Here is a 21,548-nt window from a genome sequence, read left to right as displayed (position 1 = left end):
GGGGAAGAGCTCCTGGAGAAGGAAATGGCTACCCACTCCAGTATTCTTGCCTGGAGAATCCCATGGACAGAGGAGCAGAGTCAGACACAACTCAGTGACTAACACACACACACAGGTATATTATATATTTTACATGTAGGTAGAAAGGTAAATCTCCAAGATCCCTCCCCAACTCTTTCCAAGTAAATGACTTTTATCCCTACTTCCTAGAGAAAACTGAAGCTATTAGGCATAAATTTCCCCACATCCCAACCCCTCAACTACAAATTAATCTGTATTCACACCCACCTTCTTGCTCCTCCTAAGGGTGACCCCATGGATGCCATGGACTCCATTATTTCTGACACCTCGGTTCCCTCTTTACTAACCAATGGCTCTTTCCTAATGGCGAGTGGCAAGATTCTGGTCTTGGCCAAGTTGAAAACTTGCCTTCCCCAGCATCTCCTTCTAGTGCTCATCACTCTGTCCTTTTTGGCACAGTCAAGATTTTTGGAAAGGCTGGCAACGTCTGACAATCCCAGTTCCTTGTCTCCTGTTTCCTAGTGAAACTTTTGCACTAGGGGTTTGCAGCTACCTCTGCCCAGAACTGCCAATGGCAAGGCCACTTGTGAGCTCCCAAAAGATGGATAACTGATGCTTCTCAGTATGTTACTGGAGTTAAAATTTTCTGAGACATAAAATATCATTGATTTTTCCTTCTTTCTACAACCCTCACCTTAGCTTCCCTGCCTTGCCAATTCCTGTTGTTGTTGTTTAGTCACTAAGTCATGTCCGACTCTTTGGCAACTCCACGGACTATGGTCTTCCAGGCTCCTCTGTCCATGGGATTTTCCAGGAAACAATACTGGAGCTGGTTGCCATTTCCTTCTCTAGGGTCTCTTCCCCATCCAGGGATCGAATCCACGGCTCCTGCATTGGCAGGCGGATTCTTTACATGGAGTCACCTGGGAAGCCCAACTCCTGCCCGTGCTCAAACCTTTCTACTGTTCCCACTTTCTTTGCAGGTGCCTCTTCTTCTCCCCTGGGTCAGTTGCCTTCCTTGGACTTCTTTGCCATTTTTCTCATTTTCTTGGACTGATCACCTCAATAACCCTAATGTTAATTATTACTTCCATGCTGATGACACTCAGATCTGTAACTCAGTCTTCCATCTCTCTTCTGGTGTTTCCTAGATCTAGACACTCAACTGAGTAGCTTCATCTGATGTCCTGAAAAAACTCTTCAAATACAACATGAACTCAGTCAACCTCCACACCCCCGCTCCTCCTCATGAACTCTTTATCTTATTTAACGAGATGTGCATTTGCTTAGTCATGCAGGCAATCTACTGTGGGGTCACCCTGACTCGGTTGTTCTCAATCATGATTGCATGTTGGAATCACTTGAGGACAAGGCTGAAAAATACTGTCCTAGAACGGCGATTCTCAAACTTGGACATGCAAATAAACTACTTGTTAAAAGGCAGAACCTGACCCAATAGGTCCAGAGTGGAGCCGGACACCCTGCATTTCTAACAAACTTCCAGGGGATGCCGACGCTGCTGGTCTCCGCACCCACACAGTACGGAAACCGGTACCATTAGCATCAGCATCCCCAGGAAGCTTGTTAGAAATGCAGATTCTCAGATGCAGTCCTGGGCTGGCTGAGTCAGAAACCTATGGGCTGGGCCCAGCAATCCGTGTTTCACAAACCCTACAAGTGATTCTGATATGTGTTCGGGTTTGAGAATCACTGTTCTAGTTCTTCCTCTATACAGGACTAGACTATGTTGAGTCTATGTGCTTCTTACCTATCTCCTCTCTTCTGGTTTCACTGTTCAGATATGCTGTCTCTTAGCCTTAAAAAAATTGTAACTGTCGTTTATCAAAATGAACTCTCTCTTTCCTAACTCCTTCATTTGTGTGCACTGGATGCCATTATTCCTTACCTATATAAGGACCTTTCTCTGGGCAGGCCCATTCTCCTACTTATTCTCTCTGTGTTGAATCATCCTCATCAAAATATAAATACACTGTAATATCTTTAGTCCTAAAAAAAGATACCCTCCCTTGACCATTTTCCTTCCAGATGCTGGATATTTTCCAGATACTGCCCCATTTCTTTGCACCCCTTTGTAATAATTTCAAAAAAAAAAAAAAATTGACTACACTCACTTTCTCCATAACTTAACTCCTTTTGTCTTCTGAGTTCACTCCAGTTCACTCCAGAGTCATTCCAAGCAATTCATGAAATTGCTTTTCTAAGGACCTCACATTGCTATTCAATGGTCAGCCTCAGTCCTCATCTTACTCAACCTCCCAGCAGTATCTGATCCAGTTTATTACCCCACACTTCTAGTAATTCCCTACATGATCTTATCCAGTTCCACGGCCTTAAACATTTACTGTCAATATGTTGTTGACTACTAAACATATATCTCCATGCATGGACCTCTTTTCTGGGCTTCAAACCAGTATATCCAACTATCTTTTAAACATATTTGGAATTTTTAATAAGCATCTCAGCAAAGGTCTTCATTTCATGCTCTCACCTAAACCTACTCCTCCCATGTCCACCATTCATTCATTTCACAAGTGAGACAGACAACTCTATGCCAGATATTTTCTTATGGCATAATGAGCATCCAAAACATTACAAAATGTCTGCCCTGATGGATCTTACATTCTAGTATGGACAATCAACAAAACATAATGAATATGTAAACTGCACAGTATATAATAAAGGATGGGTAATGAATGAAAGAATAGAGTGAAGAGGATCAAGAGTTCTGGGTGGTTCACATGGACAACAATGTAAAATAGAGTGGCATGCGAGACACAATTAAGAAGATGACACTTGAGAAGCAAGATGCCATTTGGACAACAGTTCATTAAATGGTACTCCCCCATCACCTAGTTTCTCAGGCCAAAGTCCTTTCCTTAGTCTCTTCTAGGTTGGATCTTACACCTCCAAACTATAAGCAAATCTTACTGGCTCTATCTTCAAAATCTATCCCAAATTTAACCATATTTCTCCTCTTGTGCTACCATCACACCAAGTCATCATCATTTCTCACCTAGATTGATGACACTTCCTTAAAACTGGACTCCTTGCTTGTTTTAATGTCCCCAGACCCACAATTTATAATCCAACCAGCAGCCAGAGGAATTTTTAAGACATTGTTAATACCCTATTCATCTGTCTCCCATGGCTTTTCATCCTAATTATGATAAAAATCCTGTGTCAAATTTTATTTAGTTGATCCCCAAAGATTCACACTCCCCTTTTTCATGGAACTGATGCTGGTTAAGTGGCTGCCCAACTGGGAATCCCACTTTCTGGTTATTCCTTGCATACGGGAGGATCATGTGACTCATTCTTGCCCAAAAAATGAGAGCAGAAGTGTGTCATTTCCTAGTCAACTGGCTAGGTACTGGGTGCATGATTCTCCATGCGTCTTCTTCCTTCTATCTGCCGGCACAAGAATGTTAACATTCTAGAGTAACCCTGAAACCATAAGGCGAGGCTTCCAAATACTGAAGAAATCTTATACCCCAAGTGACCAGGACCCTCCACTATGCTAGGAACAATGACTAGAAAAAACCTTTTGATCACATCCCATTGGACTTTGCATGAACAAAACATATGCTTTTATTTTGCTAACCCATCAAGATTTGGAGGTATCTGCCATGATATTTAGCCTCCTCCTATCTCTTGACTAACAGAAAATCCAATGTCCTTACCATGTTTTAGAAGACCCTTGTAATTTGGCACTTTGTTACCTTTTTAATCTTATTTCCAACCACTTTCTCCATCATGCATTCTCATCCTCAGTGATCCTCCTTGAATATTACATACACCAAATTTGCTCTCTTTCAGAAGTTTGTATCTGCTGTCCATTCTGCCTAGGACTTTCCTCTTCAGATATTTTTATAACTCACTCACTAATCCTTTTGAAGTCTGCTCAAGTAGTATACCCTTAGTAGGTCCCTTTCTTACTGCCATATCCAAAACATCCTCCTTGTGTCACAATTTCTTTAGTCTAATGAACTTTTCTTTATAAAATGTCTCGATTTGATACTTTGTTTGTGTCTTTATTTGTGTGTTATTTGTTTTCTGCTTTCTCCACAACAGGGTAAGCTCCACAAGGGCAAGGACTTTGTCTTGTTCACTACCATATTCCCCCTGTTGACACAGTAATCCTTCAATAAATATGTGTTGAGTAAATGAATGGATGATCTCCTGGGCTCCAGCTTCTTTACACACCATCTGTTTTTCTGTCCTGTTGTCATCAAAGAACTCTTGGAAATGTACATTTAGCCACTGTATATTTCATAGTCTTCATTATTCTCCACTGTGTCTATCCATACACCCCAAATACCCTAATATAGCATATAGGCTTTTCATAATATGCTGCTATATAATTCTATGGAATCACCTTCCATCAATTTTCCACTTACATCCTATATTGAACTGACTCCCTGGATTATCAATGCTGGATTTTTTTAAAAAACCTTTTCATTTATCTCTTTTATACACAGAAATGTGCATAAAACACACACACAGAGCTGTGTCCCTAGTACTTAGCTTGAAAAACAGCCTCAAAGCACCTCATGCCTGCTTACAGCCACCACCCCACAAGGTAACCACTGCCTAATCCCTGAAGAGCAGTTTATTTTGCCTACTATTTTCATGTGTCTTTTGCTCAGCAGTGTTGTGAGATTCCTCCACATTTTCGAGGGCGGTTGTCATTTGTTCATTCTCACTGCCATAGAGTCATCTACTTATTGAACATACAGCTTTTTTCCAAGGTACTGTTCATGAGCATATGGTTAGTTTCCAGTATCTACTGTGAAGAGTGCTGCTATGAACATTTTGTACATATCTTTTGATAACCACAGGACATTTCTGTGGAGTATGTATCTAGGCATGGAATCACTAGGTTATTAAGTGTGCACATAGAAAGCTCCAGGAGGTGTTGCCAACTTTCCAATGGTACTGAGACAATTTATACACCCACAAACAATACAAAGCTTTCCTTCCACTTGCTCCACATCCTTGCCAGAACATCTTCCCCTCCTTCATGCTAGCTGCACGGGTGGGTGTATAGTGCTATCATGTTATGGTTTTATTACGCATTTTCCTAATGATTAACACAGCTGAGTGCCTTTTCATGTGCTCACTGGCCATTTGGATATACACTCTGCTGAAGCAGTTCTTCATGGCTATTGCCTGGTTCTTTTTCCTACTGGATTATATGTCTTTCCTTCATAATTTTAAGAGTTCTGCGTACATCAGGTTTTATTCACATATATGCAATGGGAAAAATCTTTTCCCATTTTGTGGGATGCTTTTTAACTCTCCTAATAGTATCTCCTGTAAAAGAGAAATAGTTTTAATATGCTCCAAGTTCTCATCTATTTTTCCTTTTAAAGATTTCTGTGTTCTGTTCAAAAGACAAAGGCCATGACCACCTTCTACTTTCCTCTAAAACTATAATTGTTTTAAATTTTACATTTAGATCTGCATGGTATTTAGAACTGGTTATTGTGTATAATACACTATCTTACAAGATGGTGGTTGAGACTGACATTTTTCCCATTTGGATATCTAATGGGTCATCACCATCTACTGAAAACGACTGCTATTTCCCCCTGCACTGCAGTCAAGCGTGCTATTCTAGATGTCTTCATATATGTGCCTGGTGCCTGCTTGGACTATCCTTCCAAATTTCCTACTTGACAAATTCCTCATCTTTTTACAAAATATGTCACCTTGCCTTCTGGAGCTTTTCTTGGCCCCCTCCCCAACCCCTCGCCACTCCCAATACAGTCACCACCAGTGGTGGCCAAGGGCAGGGCATTTGAAGTCCATCCCAGTAGGAAGAGGCTTTATCACTAACACTGTTTAGAACTGTCAGCATAATGACAGCAAAACAGAGTCCAACTTTTAATTGGATTTGTTACTGTTTTAAAATTCTTTATAAACCATGTACCCCACTTTCTGCCTGCATTCTGTATATTACCTTTGGTTTTGAAGCAAGATGTGTTCTTTCTTTGAGCCATTACTGTACACTGTGAATTCTACAATTATAGCACCTGTCATTCCAGAATAAATATTCATTTAAATACACTAATCTTCCCATTAGACTGTGAGTTTGTCAAGAGTAGGTGCTATGTCTTAATCAGTATTTCAAATACCTAGCATAATGCCTGACCTAGAATTAAGGTTCAATAAATGTTCATTTATCATCTTATTTTGGTGGTTGGGGGCAACTCTGAATAATTAAAATGAAAAGAGGGATTTTTAAAATAAACAGCCTCTTGTAATTGCTTTTTGATTCCAAAAACAAAAAGCTGTCTAACAATAACATATTAAACAACATTTCCTATTTTAATCTCTCATAAAGTATAATAAGTTAGAGCTAGGTTTCCTTCTATACAAAATTATTTTTTCTGATTTCTCAATTTATAAGACATCAACAATGTCAGACTGAGGCCATCACATCAAATGCAATTCAGCTCGCTTATAAAAATACATTTATAGAGTTTTATCAACATTTGTCACCAATTCAGAGAAACATGACAACCTTAGCTAGAATCCTGCAAAAACATGTAAATTAGGAGAAATATAAGCCAACCTCATCCTGCAGTGCAGTTAGAAAAATATCTGAGTTAAAAGAAATGTTTCAGTGGCTCATCATCCAAGAGTGACCTGGGTGCCACGTGGATGGGGGGTATGATCCAGATTTTCAAGTGCTTGTCACATTTAATTTCAGTAGATGATATATTCCAGTAAGTGGAGATAAAGCTGACTGAGTGTAGGCAGACAATCCCATTGCAGTGCACAAGGATTTACTGCAGATAATGATAACAAATATGGGTTTGCCATAGAATTTCAGTTTATCCATTCCAGAAACACACAAAGCAATGAATATCAAATAATACAGAAATCACTAATAAGCTCCAAATTCATCATCCATGTCTTTCCAAATATTTGAGAGCAGAAGTACTTATTCGGTAAGATATTAACCCTCTGTGCACATGTGTGAAACTACATCAAAGACAAGATTATAAAGCATGTAGCTAAGAGAGTTAGGCTGTACAAGTCTTGGATTGTAAGCACTAGTCTGCTGTCTGCCTTTAAAACAGCAAGCTTGTAGGACTAGCATTCAATATGGTCAAAATAACATATATGAACAGCTAAGGCCCCAGGTCTTTAATAACCGGGTCTCTACTTAGAAGCAAGATGATAGCTGCAAAAGAATTGTTTGCTGGACTTCTGAAGGATAAAAAGAACTTCAAGAGGACTAGAAATCAATTCATTCATAAGTTGCAAAAATCTTTACTATTCAATAGCACCCCTACAGTAAACAAAAAAGACTGGTTGCACTGCATAAATTCAGCTCTAGCTTACTACTTGAGGTGCTGCCAGGGAATTGAAAGTGACAACAGCTGACATCTCAGTGTGATACAGAAGCTCCACATGCCTCCCACTGATTAATTCTGAATCTCTAGTTGCAGGGACTGTGAATACATTTTACACTGTCTGCATACACCAGCAAGCATGGGTATACATACTACATGTAAAGAGGAAAACATTTTAGATGATGATTCACCCCAAGGCAGGGGTTCCATGGTTTGTATTCAGCATAACATCTAGTCAAAGTGGGAATGGAAAAGGATGTGGAAAGGGAGTTCAAATCAATATCTAGGAGGGACACAGTAGATAGTGAATCCCAGAGGTCACCAACACCATACTCTTGACTTCAAGTTCTGCTACTACTGCACATTGAAACTGAATTGAAGGCAAATCAATTTCATGCTCATTCTTATATATCTCTAGAATCCTTCTACCAAGTTCAGTCAATTATTCCAATTAAATGCTACAATCTCTAGATTGTAGAAAATGTTTAACAGATAAATGTACTGGACATTTCTATTTGGAAGTAGAAGGGAAGCAAATATAAGGATGAATAATAATGTAGGAGAAAGTTAAAACACAAGTGTGATCCAGAATTCTGAATTCTAAAAGACTAAGTTAATCCTTCATTATGAGGGTGGCCATGAAAAACTAGTAAGACAAAAAGCTTACAAAGGCAGTAACATGATAAATACGTTTAAGTCCCCAGATTGTCTCAGTATTCACACAAAGTCAAGTTAAAAAGAAAATCTTTGTAATGATATTTTATAACTGTCTTTCTGTAATGTTCCGAATACACAAAGAGACTATAAAAAAATATTTCTTTAACATTATTATTTCTCTTTTCCCTGAAATAGTAGGCCCTTGAGAAAAAGAATGCAAACTAACTCTCCCACTTACAAATTTACATGTGATTTATCATGACTGAATGCTTTTCAGGTTGTGTTTTATTTAGATGTTACTAAAACTAGAGCCTCTCAATAATTAAAAGTTAATAAAAAAAAATCCCCAGGATGTTTTTATCATCTTTAGGATAAAAGATAAAAGGAAGACAATTTGTTCCAATTCAAATCTTGAATTATGACTGACAAGCTTCAAGAACATGAGGCTTCCTGCTTTGTAGCAACATATTTATAAACATTTCAATAGGGGTACACCTTGGGTTCAACTTGCCTGGTCACACCAAGGCATGTAAGGCAGAGAGACCCTGCAAAATAGATTCACTGCATCCCAGCTGGTTGCGCCCCCTTATTATAAGCAACTGCTTTTCCTATGAGCATTTCTCACTCTCATCTTTCTTGCTGGGCCAAGTCCTTACTACTAAAATGTATACATATAAAGGTTTATTCTCTTAAAAAACAGCTTTAACTACCCAAATCAGTAGCAGGAATTGAGTCATCATTCTTAAATGGAAAGCAAATCACACCACCCCACCACTTAGAGCCTAAAATTCTGTTTAAGACAAACCCAAGGTTCTCACGACCTTCCCATTCCCAAATTCGCAAATTCACAGTAAGCGTGTGGCTTCTTCTCCCCCATTTTGAGGTCTAACCCCTTTGTTATCTTTCAGGCTTTAATTAGTTGTACTTTCTCAAAGAAGCCTTTCTTTTTCCCTCAAATCTAAATTAAGATCCCTTTATAACTCCCTCCTAGCCCCCTATACTTTTCCTTCACTGGACTTTAAACACCTTGCAAATATATTAATCTGTGTGATGAATGTTCATCTCTTTAGTACAGCCAGGGGTCCAGGGCTGTCTTTCATCCTCATATTTGACATTTAGCACTGTACTCTGTTCATGGAGCCACTCAGCAGATCCAGGCAACATCACTGGTTATTGACGTAAATAACCAAAGCAGATACCTAACAGAACAAAGTCTGAGAAGCTGGGGTTCCCATGGTGAGGCACTGCCTGCCTTAGAGAAGTTCGGAATCTCCTCCTGGCCCCCTTTCTTTTGTCCTGGGCTGAGACCATGCTGGCCTTGCTCCCAAGTGCTTCATCAGCATTCACATGGTCCTTGGCATGTGACAGTGTCTATAAATGTTCTTGAATTGCTTAATAACTATTATCAGGTTCAATATCATGGTAAACATCTTAGAGAAACACAAGGTGGGAACATTCAGGAATCACAATAATAAAGCTCATGTATTTCAAGGAATACAATTTTTTAGTTGTTTCTTTGGTGATTTTTGAGTTTGGAATCATGTTTGAAAAATTCTTTTTCTCTTTCCCTAAGATTATATAACTTGACCTATATTTTTTGCAGTGCTATTCTGGTTCTTTTCTTTCTTCTTCTTTCTTTAAAACAATTTAAATCTTTAATCCATCTGGATTTTCATTTGATACAAAGTCTAATTCAATTTTTTAAAATGTTTAGCTCATTTCCCCAAAACCATCCCACTGACTTTTTTTTTTTTCACCAATTCAGTGGGGATTAAAAATATATTCTTCACATCTCCTCAAAGGGATGGAGAAATTCTTAGGAGACTCAAGAAATAACGTACTCTCCCTTCCTGGTAGAAAAAGGTCCTCTACCAATATTAATCCATAGTATTTAAAACTAAAAATACTAGTGAATCATTTATCAATTTTTCACATAAAGATGGTTAGCTCAAAATGTTCACAAAAAAAGGGTTAAGAGAAACTTTCAGACGTTCTCGCCATGGGCACTGGAGGAAGACACTTCTTGTGAGAACAACCACCTTGCCAAGAGCAAGGATTACATTCTTATCCATTTTTGTATCATCAACGTCCAGCACAGCACCTAGTACGTAGCAGGTGCTTGATGAATGACAAATTTACAAAATCAGAATTCCTCCCCTCAAGTAAAGTATGATGGATATGTTATTTCAATGTCAAGATTATTTTAAAACACTAAATCTATTTTTCCACTGGCATCTATGTCAATTATCGTATCACAAAGCGCCGTGAGGGTTATGTAATTTTAGATAAGATCCCAACAGACGCATGGCAGGGAGCCTGAGTCAGGCCCCATCCCAGGGGCCTCACCTACTCTAGCTGGGAACGGGCATCGTTCCTCCTCCTTGCAGGCCTGCCTTCCCATGCACGCTCGGCCCAGAGAGCTCAAAGCTGCTGAGTGCCATCCTACATACATCAAATCCAGCACAGTAAGGCTTACAGGGACTTCCCTGGTGGTCCACTGGTTAAGACTTCACATTTCTATGCCAGGGGGCATGGGTTCAATCCTTGGTCAGGGAACTAAGATCCCACATGCCTCATGGTGCAGCCAGATAAAAAGACTGCCTAATTTTCAATGTTAGTTTTTTTTTTTTTAAATCTTTCCCCAATTATTTTACTTCTGCATTGTTTCAAATTTATCAGCAGTTTAGAAGAACCCCAGGGGGCACCTGATAAAAATTCCATGGGAGAGAGAGTGGGAGTCTGAGGTTGGCAGCTGATGGCTGAACTCTGTCCCCAAACCCTTTGCCTCTTAACGCTGCCTGGGGCTGGCCTGTGCTTCTCCAGGAGTCCCTCTGCCTCGCTCCCCTGTGAGCAAAGAACTCTGGATTCCACTTGTCTGTCTCCCTGCTGCTGGGCAGGCCTGCTTTCACCGCCAGCCCCCTGCAGCCCCCTCCAGCCTGTGCGGGCTGACACAGGAAGATACATTCCCCAGTCGACCAGGAGGAGATGGGCCAGAAGATGAGGGCAGAAGAAGCAGAGCCAGGCAGGAGGGGAAGAGAAGGTACGTGAGAACAGCAAGAACACCAAGGCAGGCTGCCAGCCGGCAGGTTATTTTCTGACACATCAGCCCTAAGCCACTTCTTTGGCATTTGTAACACTCTTTCAGAAGCATCGTAGCAAATGAGACTATTTCTCAGGTAGCACTGGTCCATCTGAGTCACTTTGAATTAAAGAGGCATTGGAGGGTTCCTAGGTCTCTAACTATCTCTTGGTGCTAGCGTCTCTTTATGTGGAGAGAAAAAGAGGGTAAGGATACATCCCTTTTTCCAGAACCATGGCGTTTCCTCATCACACACATGGAGACCATCCCATAGATCCCAGTACAGCCTTTAGGTTCTGAAATCAGACATGCCTTATTCTTTCCTCTAGCGCTATATACATTTCAAAAGATTTTATCTGGTTGGAGTTAATCTCCATGGAAAGTCTGTAAGCTAGGTCATTCTAGTAGTACTATCTTCTGCTGGCAAAAATTTCCCGTGTCTATCCAGATCATAAAGGGTCACCAACTTATAGCACAATGGGTGAAATGAGGCACAAAACAAGGTGTAAAATAACTGAATGCAGAATCCTGGAGAAGAGGAGGGGCAGGATGTACTTACTGAGTGCAGTCTGCCTGCCAAGGACCTTGCCAAATGCTCTACATGTATTGCCTTGATTCATTTCATCCCCCAATAAATCTTTGTTGTAGGAACCCATAATTATAGATGAATCACAAAAGTTAAGCCCAACTAATAGAGACAGAGACAGGATCTGAGCCCTGCCGTGTTCAGAGCCTATTCTCTGGGCCATGACAGTAGAATTCCCTCCTAAATTTTCCAAAAGCTTCCTGCAGGGTAACATCTGGTCACAAACAAAGGACCAAGAGCCTGGAAGACATCAGACTTTTCGCCAGCAGCAACAGGAGATAGAAAACAATGGGACGTTAGCTTAGGATTCCAAAAGAAGTGTTTAACTCTTTACAAGCTCCAAGCTCTCCGTTAAGTGCAAAGTAGAATGAAAACACTTTGAGATAGATGAAGTCTCAAACCATTTCCCTACCATGCACCCTTTCCCTGAAGTGACCAGAGGATGTGTTTCATTCAAAGGGAATAAACAAGGAACAATTGAAATAGGCTCCAGAGGGAGTCTGGGAAAGGATGAAACTATTTTTCAAGTTTGCCTGTGTGGGAAGCTAAATTGAGAGATATTTTACATAGTTATTGTTATTACATAGTTATTGGAAAGACTAGGAAACACAAAAACAGAACAGAAATTAGAAAGGCTATGAGATGCAAAAACAGAAATCTAAACAAGAAAAGAAATGCAAGCAGGGTACACTAATGAACTAGACATGAACAATTAGACTTTCTATACGACATACACATATATGATCAGGAAAAAAACTGAATATATGTTCAACAAAAATCATATTAGGAGGAAGGAGTAGGGGAAAATGTTCATACATGACGAAAGAGAAGAGAGAGCGATCTCTATTATTCATAACAGAGTGTCAGTAGACAGGCAAATCTGAAATATCAAGAAAGATAAGAACATGCACATTATTTGCAAGAATTATGGTAAATATTGAAGAAAGACCTAGAGTAAAAAGTAAGGAGGAATCATACAGGAAAAAGTCAACCAGGGACTGCTGCTTTTCATCACAACTTGTCCTGTTTGGCTTTTAACAGCAGGTAATAGCAAAGTGAAAGTCGCTCAGCCACATCTGACTCTTTGTGACTACATGGATAGTCCATGAATTCTCCGGGCCAGAATACTGCAGTGGGCAGCCATTCCCTTCTCCAGGGGATCTTTCCAACCCAGGGGCTGATAGGGATCAAAGCTAGGTCTCCCGCATGCAGGTGGATTCTTTACCAGCTGAGCCAACAGGGAATTATAAATGAAAAATACATTAGAAAAAGCATCATCTGTTGGAACCAAGTCTTTCACATGGAAAAACCAGTCTATCTGCAAATCAACAGGCAAGATTTGTTAAAATGCACAGTAAATCTCATTTAAGGATTACAAACTGAGGACTCAATTGTGAATTAGTTTTATAATAGTGAATTTGGTTAAATTACAATGCAAATGAGATTTTTCAATTGATATTTTAATGATTTCTATAATCTTTTATCCATTTATTCTAATGTATCCAAAAATTATAGCTTAAGCTTTTCCTGCAACCATATTTTGCAGTGGGATGAATCTCTATGTATGCATCTTATTATACACATAGACTAGAGTCCTTCAAACAAGCCTTTACCTTTGGGCTTTTCCGGTCTGTGGGGAACTCTTCCTTCAGTGAATTTACAAAGCACCAATCATTCATTCATTCATTCATTCATTCAGCCAATATTATTAAATACCTACCATGCACCAGACCCTAATCCAACATCTAATTTTTAAATCTCATTTATTTCCATTTAATACAGAGAACCAACTAGTTAGAACAGCTTAACCAATGGGCATGCCAGTTGGGCTTCCCAGATGGCTCAGTGGTAAAGAACTCGCCTGCCAATGCAAGAGATGTAAGAGACGCAGGTTCAATCTTTGGGTCAGGAAGATCCCTTGGAGAAGGAAATGGCAATACACTCCAGTATTCTTGCCTGGAAAAATTCCATGGACCAGAGAAGCCTGGCAGGCTACAGTTCATAGGTCACAAAGACAGAGTCAGACACAGCTGAGCACGCATACAATCGATGGACATGAAGTTAAGGATAACCTCTTCACTCAGGGTCTGAGCCTTCTACTGGTTGTTGTTTTTGTTGTTATTTGCTTTTTTGTGTGTTTTTTGGCACACCATCTTCCCAGTACACTGAGAGTAATATGGGTAGCAGAAATAGTATACGACCAGAGGGAGTGAGATCACCTGGGTTCTGATCATTCACCGGCCACAAAGTTAGTGGGACCTGGGTCAACGTCCCTTGACATCTCTGGGTGTCAGTTTTCTCCCAATAAAGTGGTGGTATAGTATTATATAAACTTCAAGACAGACACAACACTCAGGCCTTGATACACACGCCAACTCCAACTGACTGGTAAAGTCTACTACTGGCCCGTCTTAGGACTGTTCTCTCTTAGCTATGCCTACTGCAGGACCAGGGATCACAGTGGTATCCACAGACTTACCAGCCCTGCTCTGCTTTTTCAAAATATTCTGTGACCATATGAGAAAGAAGATTTGACATAGTCTCACATTAAAGGTATATGATCAGTTTGAATTTCCTATGTATGTTTTCTGGCTAGTAGAAGGAATAAAGAAGGAAATACTTAAAAGGCAGAAAGGCAGCCAGGAGGAGAAAGCGAGAAAACAGGCAGTGGATGATATCAAAATGGGTAAGGAGTCTTCAATACATTCATACTAACATATTCTAAGTATTTGAATTTTCCTTCCAACACACAATTTTGAAATGCTATCTGTTTTTCATTATAAGCCTGATTTGTTAAATCTATTACTCTTGGCTAGATTTCAGGTGGATTATAAACAGCTAATGTAGGCAAGTGAGAAATATCCACCAAGCCTCTACTGAAGCCTGTGGTCCCAAGGGGAACATCTTCTGCCCATCGTAAAGGACAGAGGCCCAGAGCTGCCCACCCACTCAGTCCTCCAAGAGGGGACATCAACATACAAACACACTCTCCTTTCTTGTTCTTGACCCTTGTACTGAAAAGATCATTCAGATTTAAAATGTCTAAATGATTCTAATTTAGGCTGGGTTCTCTTAGATTCAGGGGTAAAAAACAAGGACACACACACACACAAATTCCAAGTTTTCCACTTGGAAAACTTTCAGTGTTGAATGCCACACTCTGAACTGCCACAATGAGGGGAGTCTACACCTGATCTGCTTTATTTTCCTCTCTCTTGTCACGTTCTCTGTCCTCAACCCAAAGGCATATAAGTATCTAGGTACAGGCACAGGCACACATGATACAGATATAGATATGCAGTTTCCCAAGTGAAAGCATCTGACCTCAAATCCCCATCAACTACTTACCACTGAGGCTGAAACAATACTCAACTAATGTCAACAAAACCTAGTATTTCAATAACAAGTTAAGGAAACGAAAGGCAAATGTGACCGTCACACTGCAGAAGTTCTAAAGAAACTCGTCTTTTCTTCAGGTTGCTTGACTGACCCACATGCAGGCACTGGTTTGGATGGACCGCTCAGACGGTAAAGGATCTGCCTGCAATGAGGGAGGCCTGTGATTGATCCCTGGGTCAGGAAGATTCCCTGGAGAAGGGAATGGCAACCCACTCCAGTACTCTTGTCTGGAGAATCCCATGGACAGAGAGAGGAGCCTGGTGCGCTACACAGTCCATTGGGTTGCAAAGAGCTGAACATGACTGAGTGACCAACACTGTTACTTTCTTTCACTTTCCGTCTAGGTGGATTGTAACATGAACTGACCATTATCAACTGCACCTACTCTGAGCTCATCTTCCTTCAGTTTTTATATTACTGATACTAATTTGCATTTATGTAGCAAACAAGATTGAACACAGCATTTGAAAACCGTATTATGCAGCTTGATCTTTGGTGAGTCACTGGTGTTGTAAATGGGAATAACAAACGTCCGAAGGCAGGACAGTCTGAGCTGCCTCCACCACCTTCTAAACCCTATGCTGGCAGCAGGCCCATCAGGCTATGTCTCTCCTCTAAGCAAAACCCTGTTTTGTTGATTTCGCTGTTTCAAACTAAGGCAGCTCCAGGTAGCCTCTCAGACATGTTCTCTATTCTTGGCAGCATCATAAGTGATTATTTTATTTCTTCTTAAATTAATTCCCCTCTGCCCTTTTACTTTGGTCACGCCGATAGGAACAGAGTGAAGGGATGAAGTGGGCACTTAAATAGTTTATCTCACTAGGGGATTGTAAGTAAGAAAATATGGGAGACTCCTGTAAATCAACAATTACTCAAGAATGCAGGTTTGCTTAATCACAAAACCAAGCAGGCTTGCTCAGCAACAAAACCATGCAACAGAATCATGAGACATGCCCCTAAACAATAAAACAATGGTGGCATGAGACCCACATCCTGCCCAGGGAGCTCAGTAAGTTAGGACATGCTCTCTGTACACACAAAAAGCAATAATTTGTGGACCTAGCTTGACCTTGTAGGGACAAGAAAACTCCCCTGCCCAACCTGCAGGAGGAACTGACGATGGAAGCATTGCATCTACTCAAGAATAACAAAGATCTTCCACCCCTCTCCACTTTTCCTTTGATTTTAAAACTGCAGCCCAGTAAGTTCTGGGCATGGCATCCTCTCACCTGCTCACCTGTAACCCTCACAAGCATCCTATTCTAATAAATCACTTCTTATCTCTTTGCCTTTTGCTAAATTTTTCCCGCACTGGAAAGATAAGGGACTGTGGTACCTGAGCTCTTCTGAGTCTTCGAAACAACACTGAATCATTTCAGTACTAGCCTACTGAAGTTATCGATGACAAACCTGGCTGAGTCCAGCAAACCTTGAGTCAGCAAACTATGAGTATGCGTCAGCAAACCTCGGTGCTACTCATATACCCTCATGTCTGAAGGTGGAGATGACTAGATGACTCATTTAACAATGGAGAAATTACAGTGAGCTATATAGTTCTGTGTAGACTTAGCATCGTTGGCTAGTTACAGACTATAGCTATAAACCGTGCCCAATATGTCTGAACATGGGGATAAATCAATCCATCTGCCATCTGTTCAATCACAGAGCCTGGAGAGACCTAACATGGAAATTTCTGACTTTTTTACTTAGAAGCTCAAACACTGTTAGGGTCATTATCAAGCTGTTACTTAATGGTGGCCAGAGTCAGCCATGGAAACTGCTAAGTCAATCAAGTCCAGGTCGGGGTGTGGGTCTAGTTCTAGGTGAGCACTGCAAATTCAACAAAATTTCAAGGGGTCATGGCTCAAAATTCAAAGGTCAGCCTCTGCTACATCCCACCTCTGGTTTTGTGGAAGAGGATAAGGCAAGTTGAGTGATGCTATTCTTGGTCCCCCATCAGCTGAACATGGAACAGCATAACGTTCAGGTCTGAATGATATAAATGAAATTTTCCTCAATAATAACAACAAATCATTTTCATAAAACAGACTTCTCATTCACCCCACTTCAGCTTTCTTGTTCGGGGAACATTACTGCACACTTCAGGTACACACGCTCTCCTTTATCTACTGTAGAGAAACACACACTTCCCTGGCAGCTCAGATGGTAAAGCATCTGCCTGCAATGCAGGAGACCTGGGTTTGATCCCTGGGTAGGGACGATCCCCTAGAAAAGGGAATGGCAACCCACTCCAGTATTCTCACCTGGAGAATCCCACGGACAGAGAAGACTGGCAGGCTACAGTCAGGCTACAGGGGTTGCAAGACGTCGGACACCACTGAGTGACTAACACAACATATACGCACACATAAAGTAATCCGCACATCACCATATTTACGGATACATTTCCACAGCATTAAGGGCATCAGCACAGCTGTGCACACTCTCAGTATAAGGCAGACCTCCCGCCACACCCCATTTTCATGAAGGATACCTTACTCACCTCTCACTTCCCGTTGCTGATACTCTCTGTTTTTAAGGATGGGGTGTGAAATCCACATCCACGGGTGATGTTTGCGCAGCTGGGGGAGCAGGTAGTGGGTTACAAACCCCACGGCTCCAGCCAGGGCAAAGAGCACAATGCTGAGAAAGGGCTGCAACAGAAGAAGGTAAGAGTCAATGTGTAGCTGGAAGCATGGGGAAGGATGCCTGTAAATAACCCAGAACCATAACTATGCTCCTTCCCTGCTCCTCCCAAAGCACACAGAGCCAAACTCAGCTCTTCCTTCAGGCCTCTGAAAATTTCTCCCGTAGCACTTGAAACTGGTCTCTGCATTGAGAACCACCAAGACGGAGTGCAGAAGAGGCTGAGACATTCTGCCCATTAGAATACTTTTTCTTGCTTTTTGTTATTTTTTTTAAAGATGAGATGGAGAATAACAAATTTAGCTAACAGACTTTTCTTCACTGATAGAAAAGTGAGACAGCAGCTGTCTGCAAGAACCTCTAGCCAGAAATCCCATCTGGCTCACTATACTGCTGTTTTTCCAGCCGAAAATTATGTTCCAATAATCGTTTTGGCTCTGCGACTTCCATCTCATTCCTGATTTGGTGAGTCCTCCCTTCTCCACTCTTAGCAGTGAGCTGTGATCCTGTCATGACTGTTGACCATCCTCATGGTGGATTCTATAAGATATGCTAACCAAACAATTCCCTGGATGGGAAACAGTAAGGGTAAAACATCTGGATCAACTCTGTGTTGTGGACCAAAACTCATCTCAGACATAACTCAACACACCTGGATATATTCCTCCAAGCTCTCTATTCTCTTCTATTCTTCCTCTGGCTCCACTAAGCTCTCAATAGCCTGGAGCTGCACAGTGGGCTCTGTTTATTACAGGCAACGAGGAGAGGGGAAGAGTGCAAAGCCAAATGGATACATACTCGCAAGGACAGGAACACAGTGCTGGCACTGACCGCAAATGACAGAACGGCAGCCACCGAGCAGATGATGAGATCCGATTTTAAGATATCCTTCTGCAAACAGAAAACAACTGTACAGTTCGCTCTCCTGTTTCTCTCAGCAATCCTGGGGCACCAGGTAAATCAGGTGACAGCATCTTAACCCCTGGATACACCACATACCTGATCTATTCCCAATGGCACACGTTGGATGGACCATTCAGCACCTCCCATGTGGGGGGTATCAGGGAAACTAAGGCAGAAGGGGGGCAAAAGGAAATACAGACTGCCATGCCTCCATCCTCTAGCCAGGGAGAGAAGATTTTCTACACGTGTAAGAGGCATAAAGTTCTTGACAATCACAGATCAGATGCGAGATGCCCAGGTCTAATAAAGATGGGTAAAGTGCTAATAATCTCCACTGGGCTTTGGTGTGGCTTGTATTTTAATGTGCATGCAGCCTAGGCCAGACAGAGGCCTCTTACACACTTACATTTTTCTTTGCTCCTAAATAGATTTTACATTTTAATTCAGTTAAATTAGGTAAAAGCGACTTCCAAATAATTTAAGTATATTTATATTACGTACACATATGCAGGAAATGAAATGTCAGTAACTTGCTACTAATTTTCCATCACACAAAATTGTGTAGTGAGCAGGCATAAAGGAAAACGAAGCAAAGTTAGACCAAAGAATGTTACTAATACTGCAGATACATGGAAAATGGCCTGTTAGCTCAGTAGGATACAATGTTGGCTAACTGACAGAGCTAAAAGGAGTACTGGGGGATCATTAAATTTTTTCTTTCTACAGAATCCAATTAGCTGCAGTACATAATTACTGAACATATTAAGGTATCACATTATTATCTGAAAACTCTGAAATCATCAGTTTAAATATATCAATATATCATATCAAAAATGAATTATGCCTCTTAAATAATTATTTTGAATGTTACCTGCCAGAAAATCATACAGAATATACATCTGTTTCCCCATAGCCTCCCTTCTTTTCTTTTTGTACAAACCGTATACCTGTTTACCTACATTCCCTCCCTACCTTTATCTTTTCCTGTCTTTTTAAAATTAAAATCTGGAGTTTCTTGCAAGTCATGTTGCTGATTTTCTGACTGAATTGTCATCCAAAGTGACAGGAAGAAATCAGGAGGACAGTTAAATGCAGTAAAAATGACCTGAACCATCTGATGAAAAATCAACATGGCTTTGTCAGGATAATCAATAATACACTGAAGAGATCCACTCTCAACATCAATTTACCAATTAGCTGCTAAAGTTGCTTTGCACTTCCTATCTCCAAAGTTTACAATTCACATACAAGTACTGAATATATGAGCTATCAAATAGTGATAAACAAAATTCTGGATTTATTCTTAGTAATGGTAATCTGATTTTTGAGCAGGAAAATCATTGGTTTTTAATTCTGAATCTATAAACTTTCGCATCATAAGTTTTCTCAAAAATTTACTATTAGTAAATGGCAAAAATCTAGTTATCTCCTTTCATTCCAAATGCTTGAAAGAAGGCCAAACTCTCCCAGAGGGAAGTTCTATAATTCACTGCATCTTCAGGCTGTGGAGATTTATTCATTTTTATTTACTATTTTTCATTGACATGGTTTATGTCATTTTAAAATTGCTGATGCTTATCCCAAAGGGAGATATACATTTTCCCAAATATTCTATCTTAAAATTGTCATTTAAAAATTTTTTTATTTTGTATTGGAGCATAGTTGATTAACAATGCTATGTTAGTTAAACTATGCCATTTTTAAATGACCTGCTTAAAATTGTTTAAAGGCAATTCCAATAAAAATCCTAATAGGATTGTTATTTTATTTTTTTACAAATTTGGAAGTTAATTCAAAAGTTTACTTGGAAATGCAACAGACCTAGACTGGGGACTAGGTAAAACAATTTTGAAAAAGAAGAACAAAGTTGGAGGACACTCAATATCTGATTCAGAAACTGCATGTGCAAAACCATGGTAATCAGGTATTGGTGGCATTGCCACAAAATTGACATTGAGGCCACCTGAACAGAAAAAAAAATCCAGAAATAGGCCAACGTATAAACAGTCAACTGATTTTAAACAAAGGGGTCAAGGTAAAAATGACACCTTTCCCCACAATAAGGTAAAGGAAAATTTTTTTCAACTGATTCTGGTTTAGTTGGATAGCCATCTACAAAAAGAAAACAATAACAAAAAATCTCCTTGACACCTCACATCATGCACAAACATTAACTCAACTGGCATCATAAACCTAAACTATCAAATTCCTCAAAGAAAACATAAGAAGAAATCTTAGTGACTCTGGGTTTGGCAAAGTTTTCCTAAATAAGACACTAAAAGCTGCAACTGTGAAAATGAAAAAAAAAAGTCATAATTTGGGCTTTAAGAAAATTTAAAATATTTGTTCTTCCAAAGACCTTCTAACAGAATGAAAAAGCAAGCCACAGACTGGGAAAAACAAACATACATGATTTGCAAAACATCCATCCAACAAAGGATTTTACAACTCAATAAGAAGTCCAACAACTCTTTCTAACTCTCATTCCTAACTGCACATGGGCAAAACTTTTGAATAGGCTCACCAAAGGAGATGGTAGATGGTAATTATTGAGCTTTTCACTTTTGATGCTAATTAATAAAACCACAGGATAAATTAATGATATTACCAAACCTTTTTTCATATTTTTAATTAATTCTCTAGAAAAACTATGATAAATAGATTCACTATATCATAGGTTTAAGAGTATTTCACAATTCTTGATAAATTACATCTTATTAGATGATTGTAATAATTTACACAAATATAATTCAATGTCTAAGAGAGCTCACCTTTTCACTCTTGATGCTAACTAATAAAAAATTACAAACTTAATATTGGTAACAGTAACATCAGCAACGTAGAAAGGAAATGATTTCCTCTTTTCATATAG

At 40.0% G+C, this 21,548-nt stretch overlaps 1 protein-coding gene across 3 annotated transcripts in view; it reads right to left on the bottom strand.

The window, feature by feature from the left end:
* Window positions 1-21,548, bottom strand: part of PCNX2 (pecanex 2) — a 302,174-nt gene that overhangs the window by 139,278 nt on the left and 141,348 nt on the right. For all 3 annotated transcript variants that reach the window (XM_043477085.1, XM_043477087.1, XM_043477086.1), the window contains 2 exons: window positions 18,572-18,664; window positions 17,631-17,781 (listed from right to left, as the gene is read on the bottom strand). In XM_043477085.1, coding sequence (XP_043333020.1) covers window positions 17,631-17,781; window positions 18,572-18,664 — 244 coding nt within the window. The remainder of the gene's footprint in view (window positions 1-17,630; window positions 17,782-18,571; window positions 18,665-21,548) is intronic.

This window comes from Cervus canadensis, chromosome 8 (genome assembly GCF_019320065.1).
Source record: "Cervus canadensis isolate Bull #8, Minnesota chromosome 8, ASM1932006v1, whole genome shotgun sequence".
Classification (NCBI taxonomy): domain Eukaryota; kingdom Metazoa; phylum Chordata; class Mammalia; order Artiodactyla; family Cervidae; genus Cervus; species Cervus canadensis.
The sequence above is the reverse complement of the archived record's forward strand: the minus strand, read 5'-3'. Positions and strand labels throughout refer to the sequence as shown.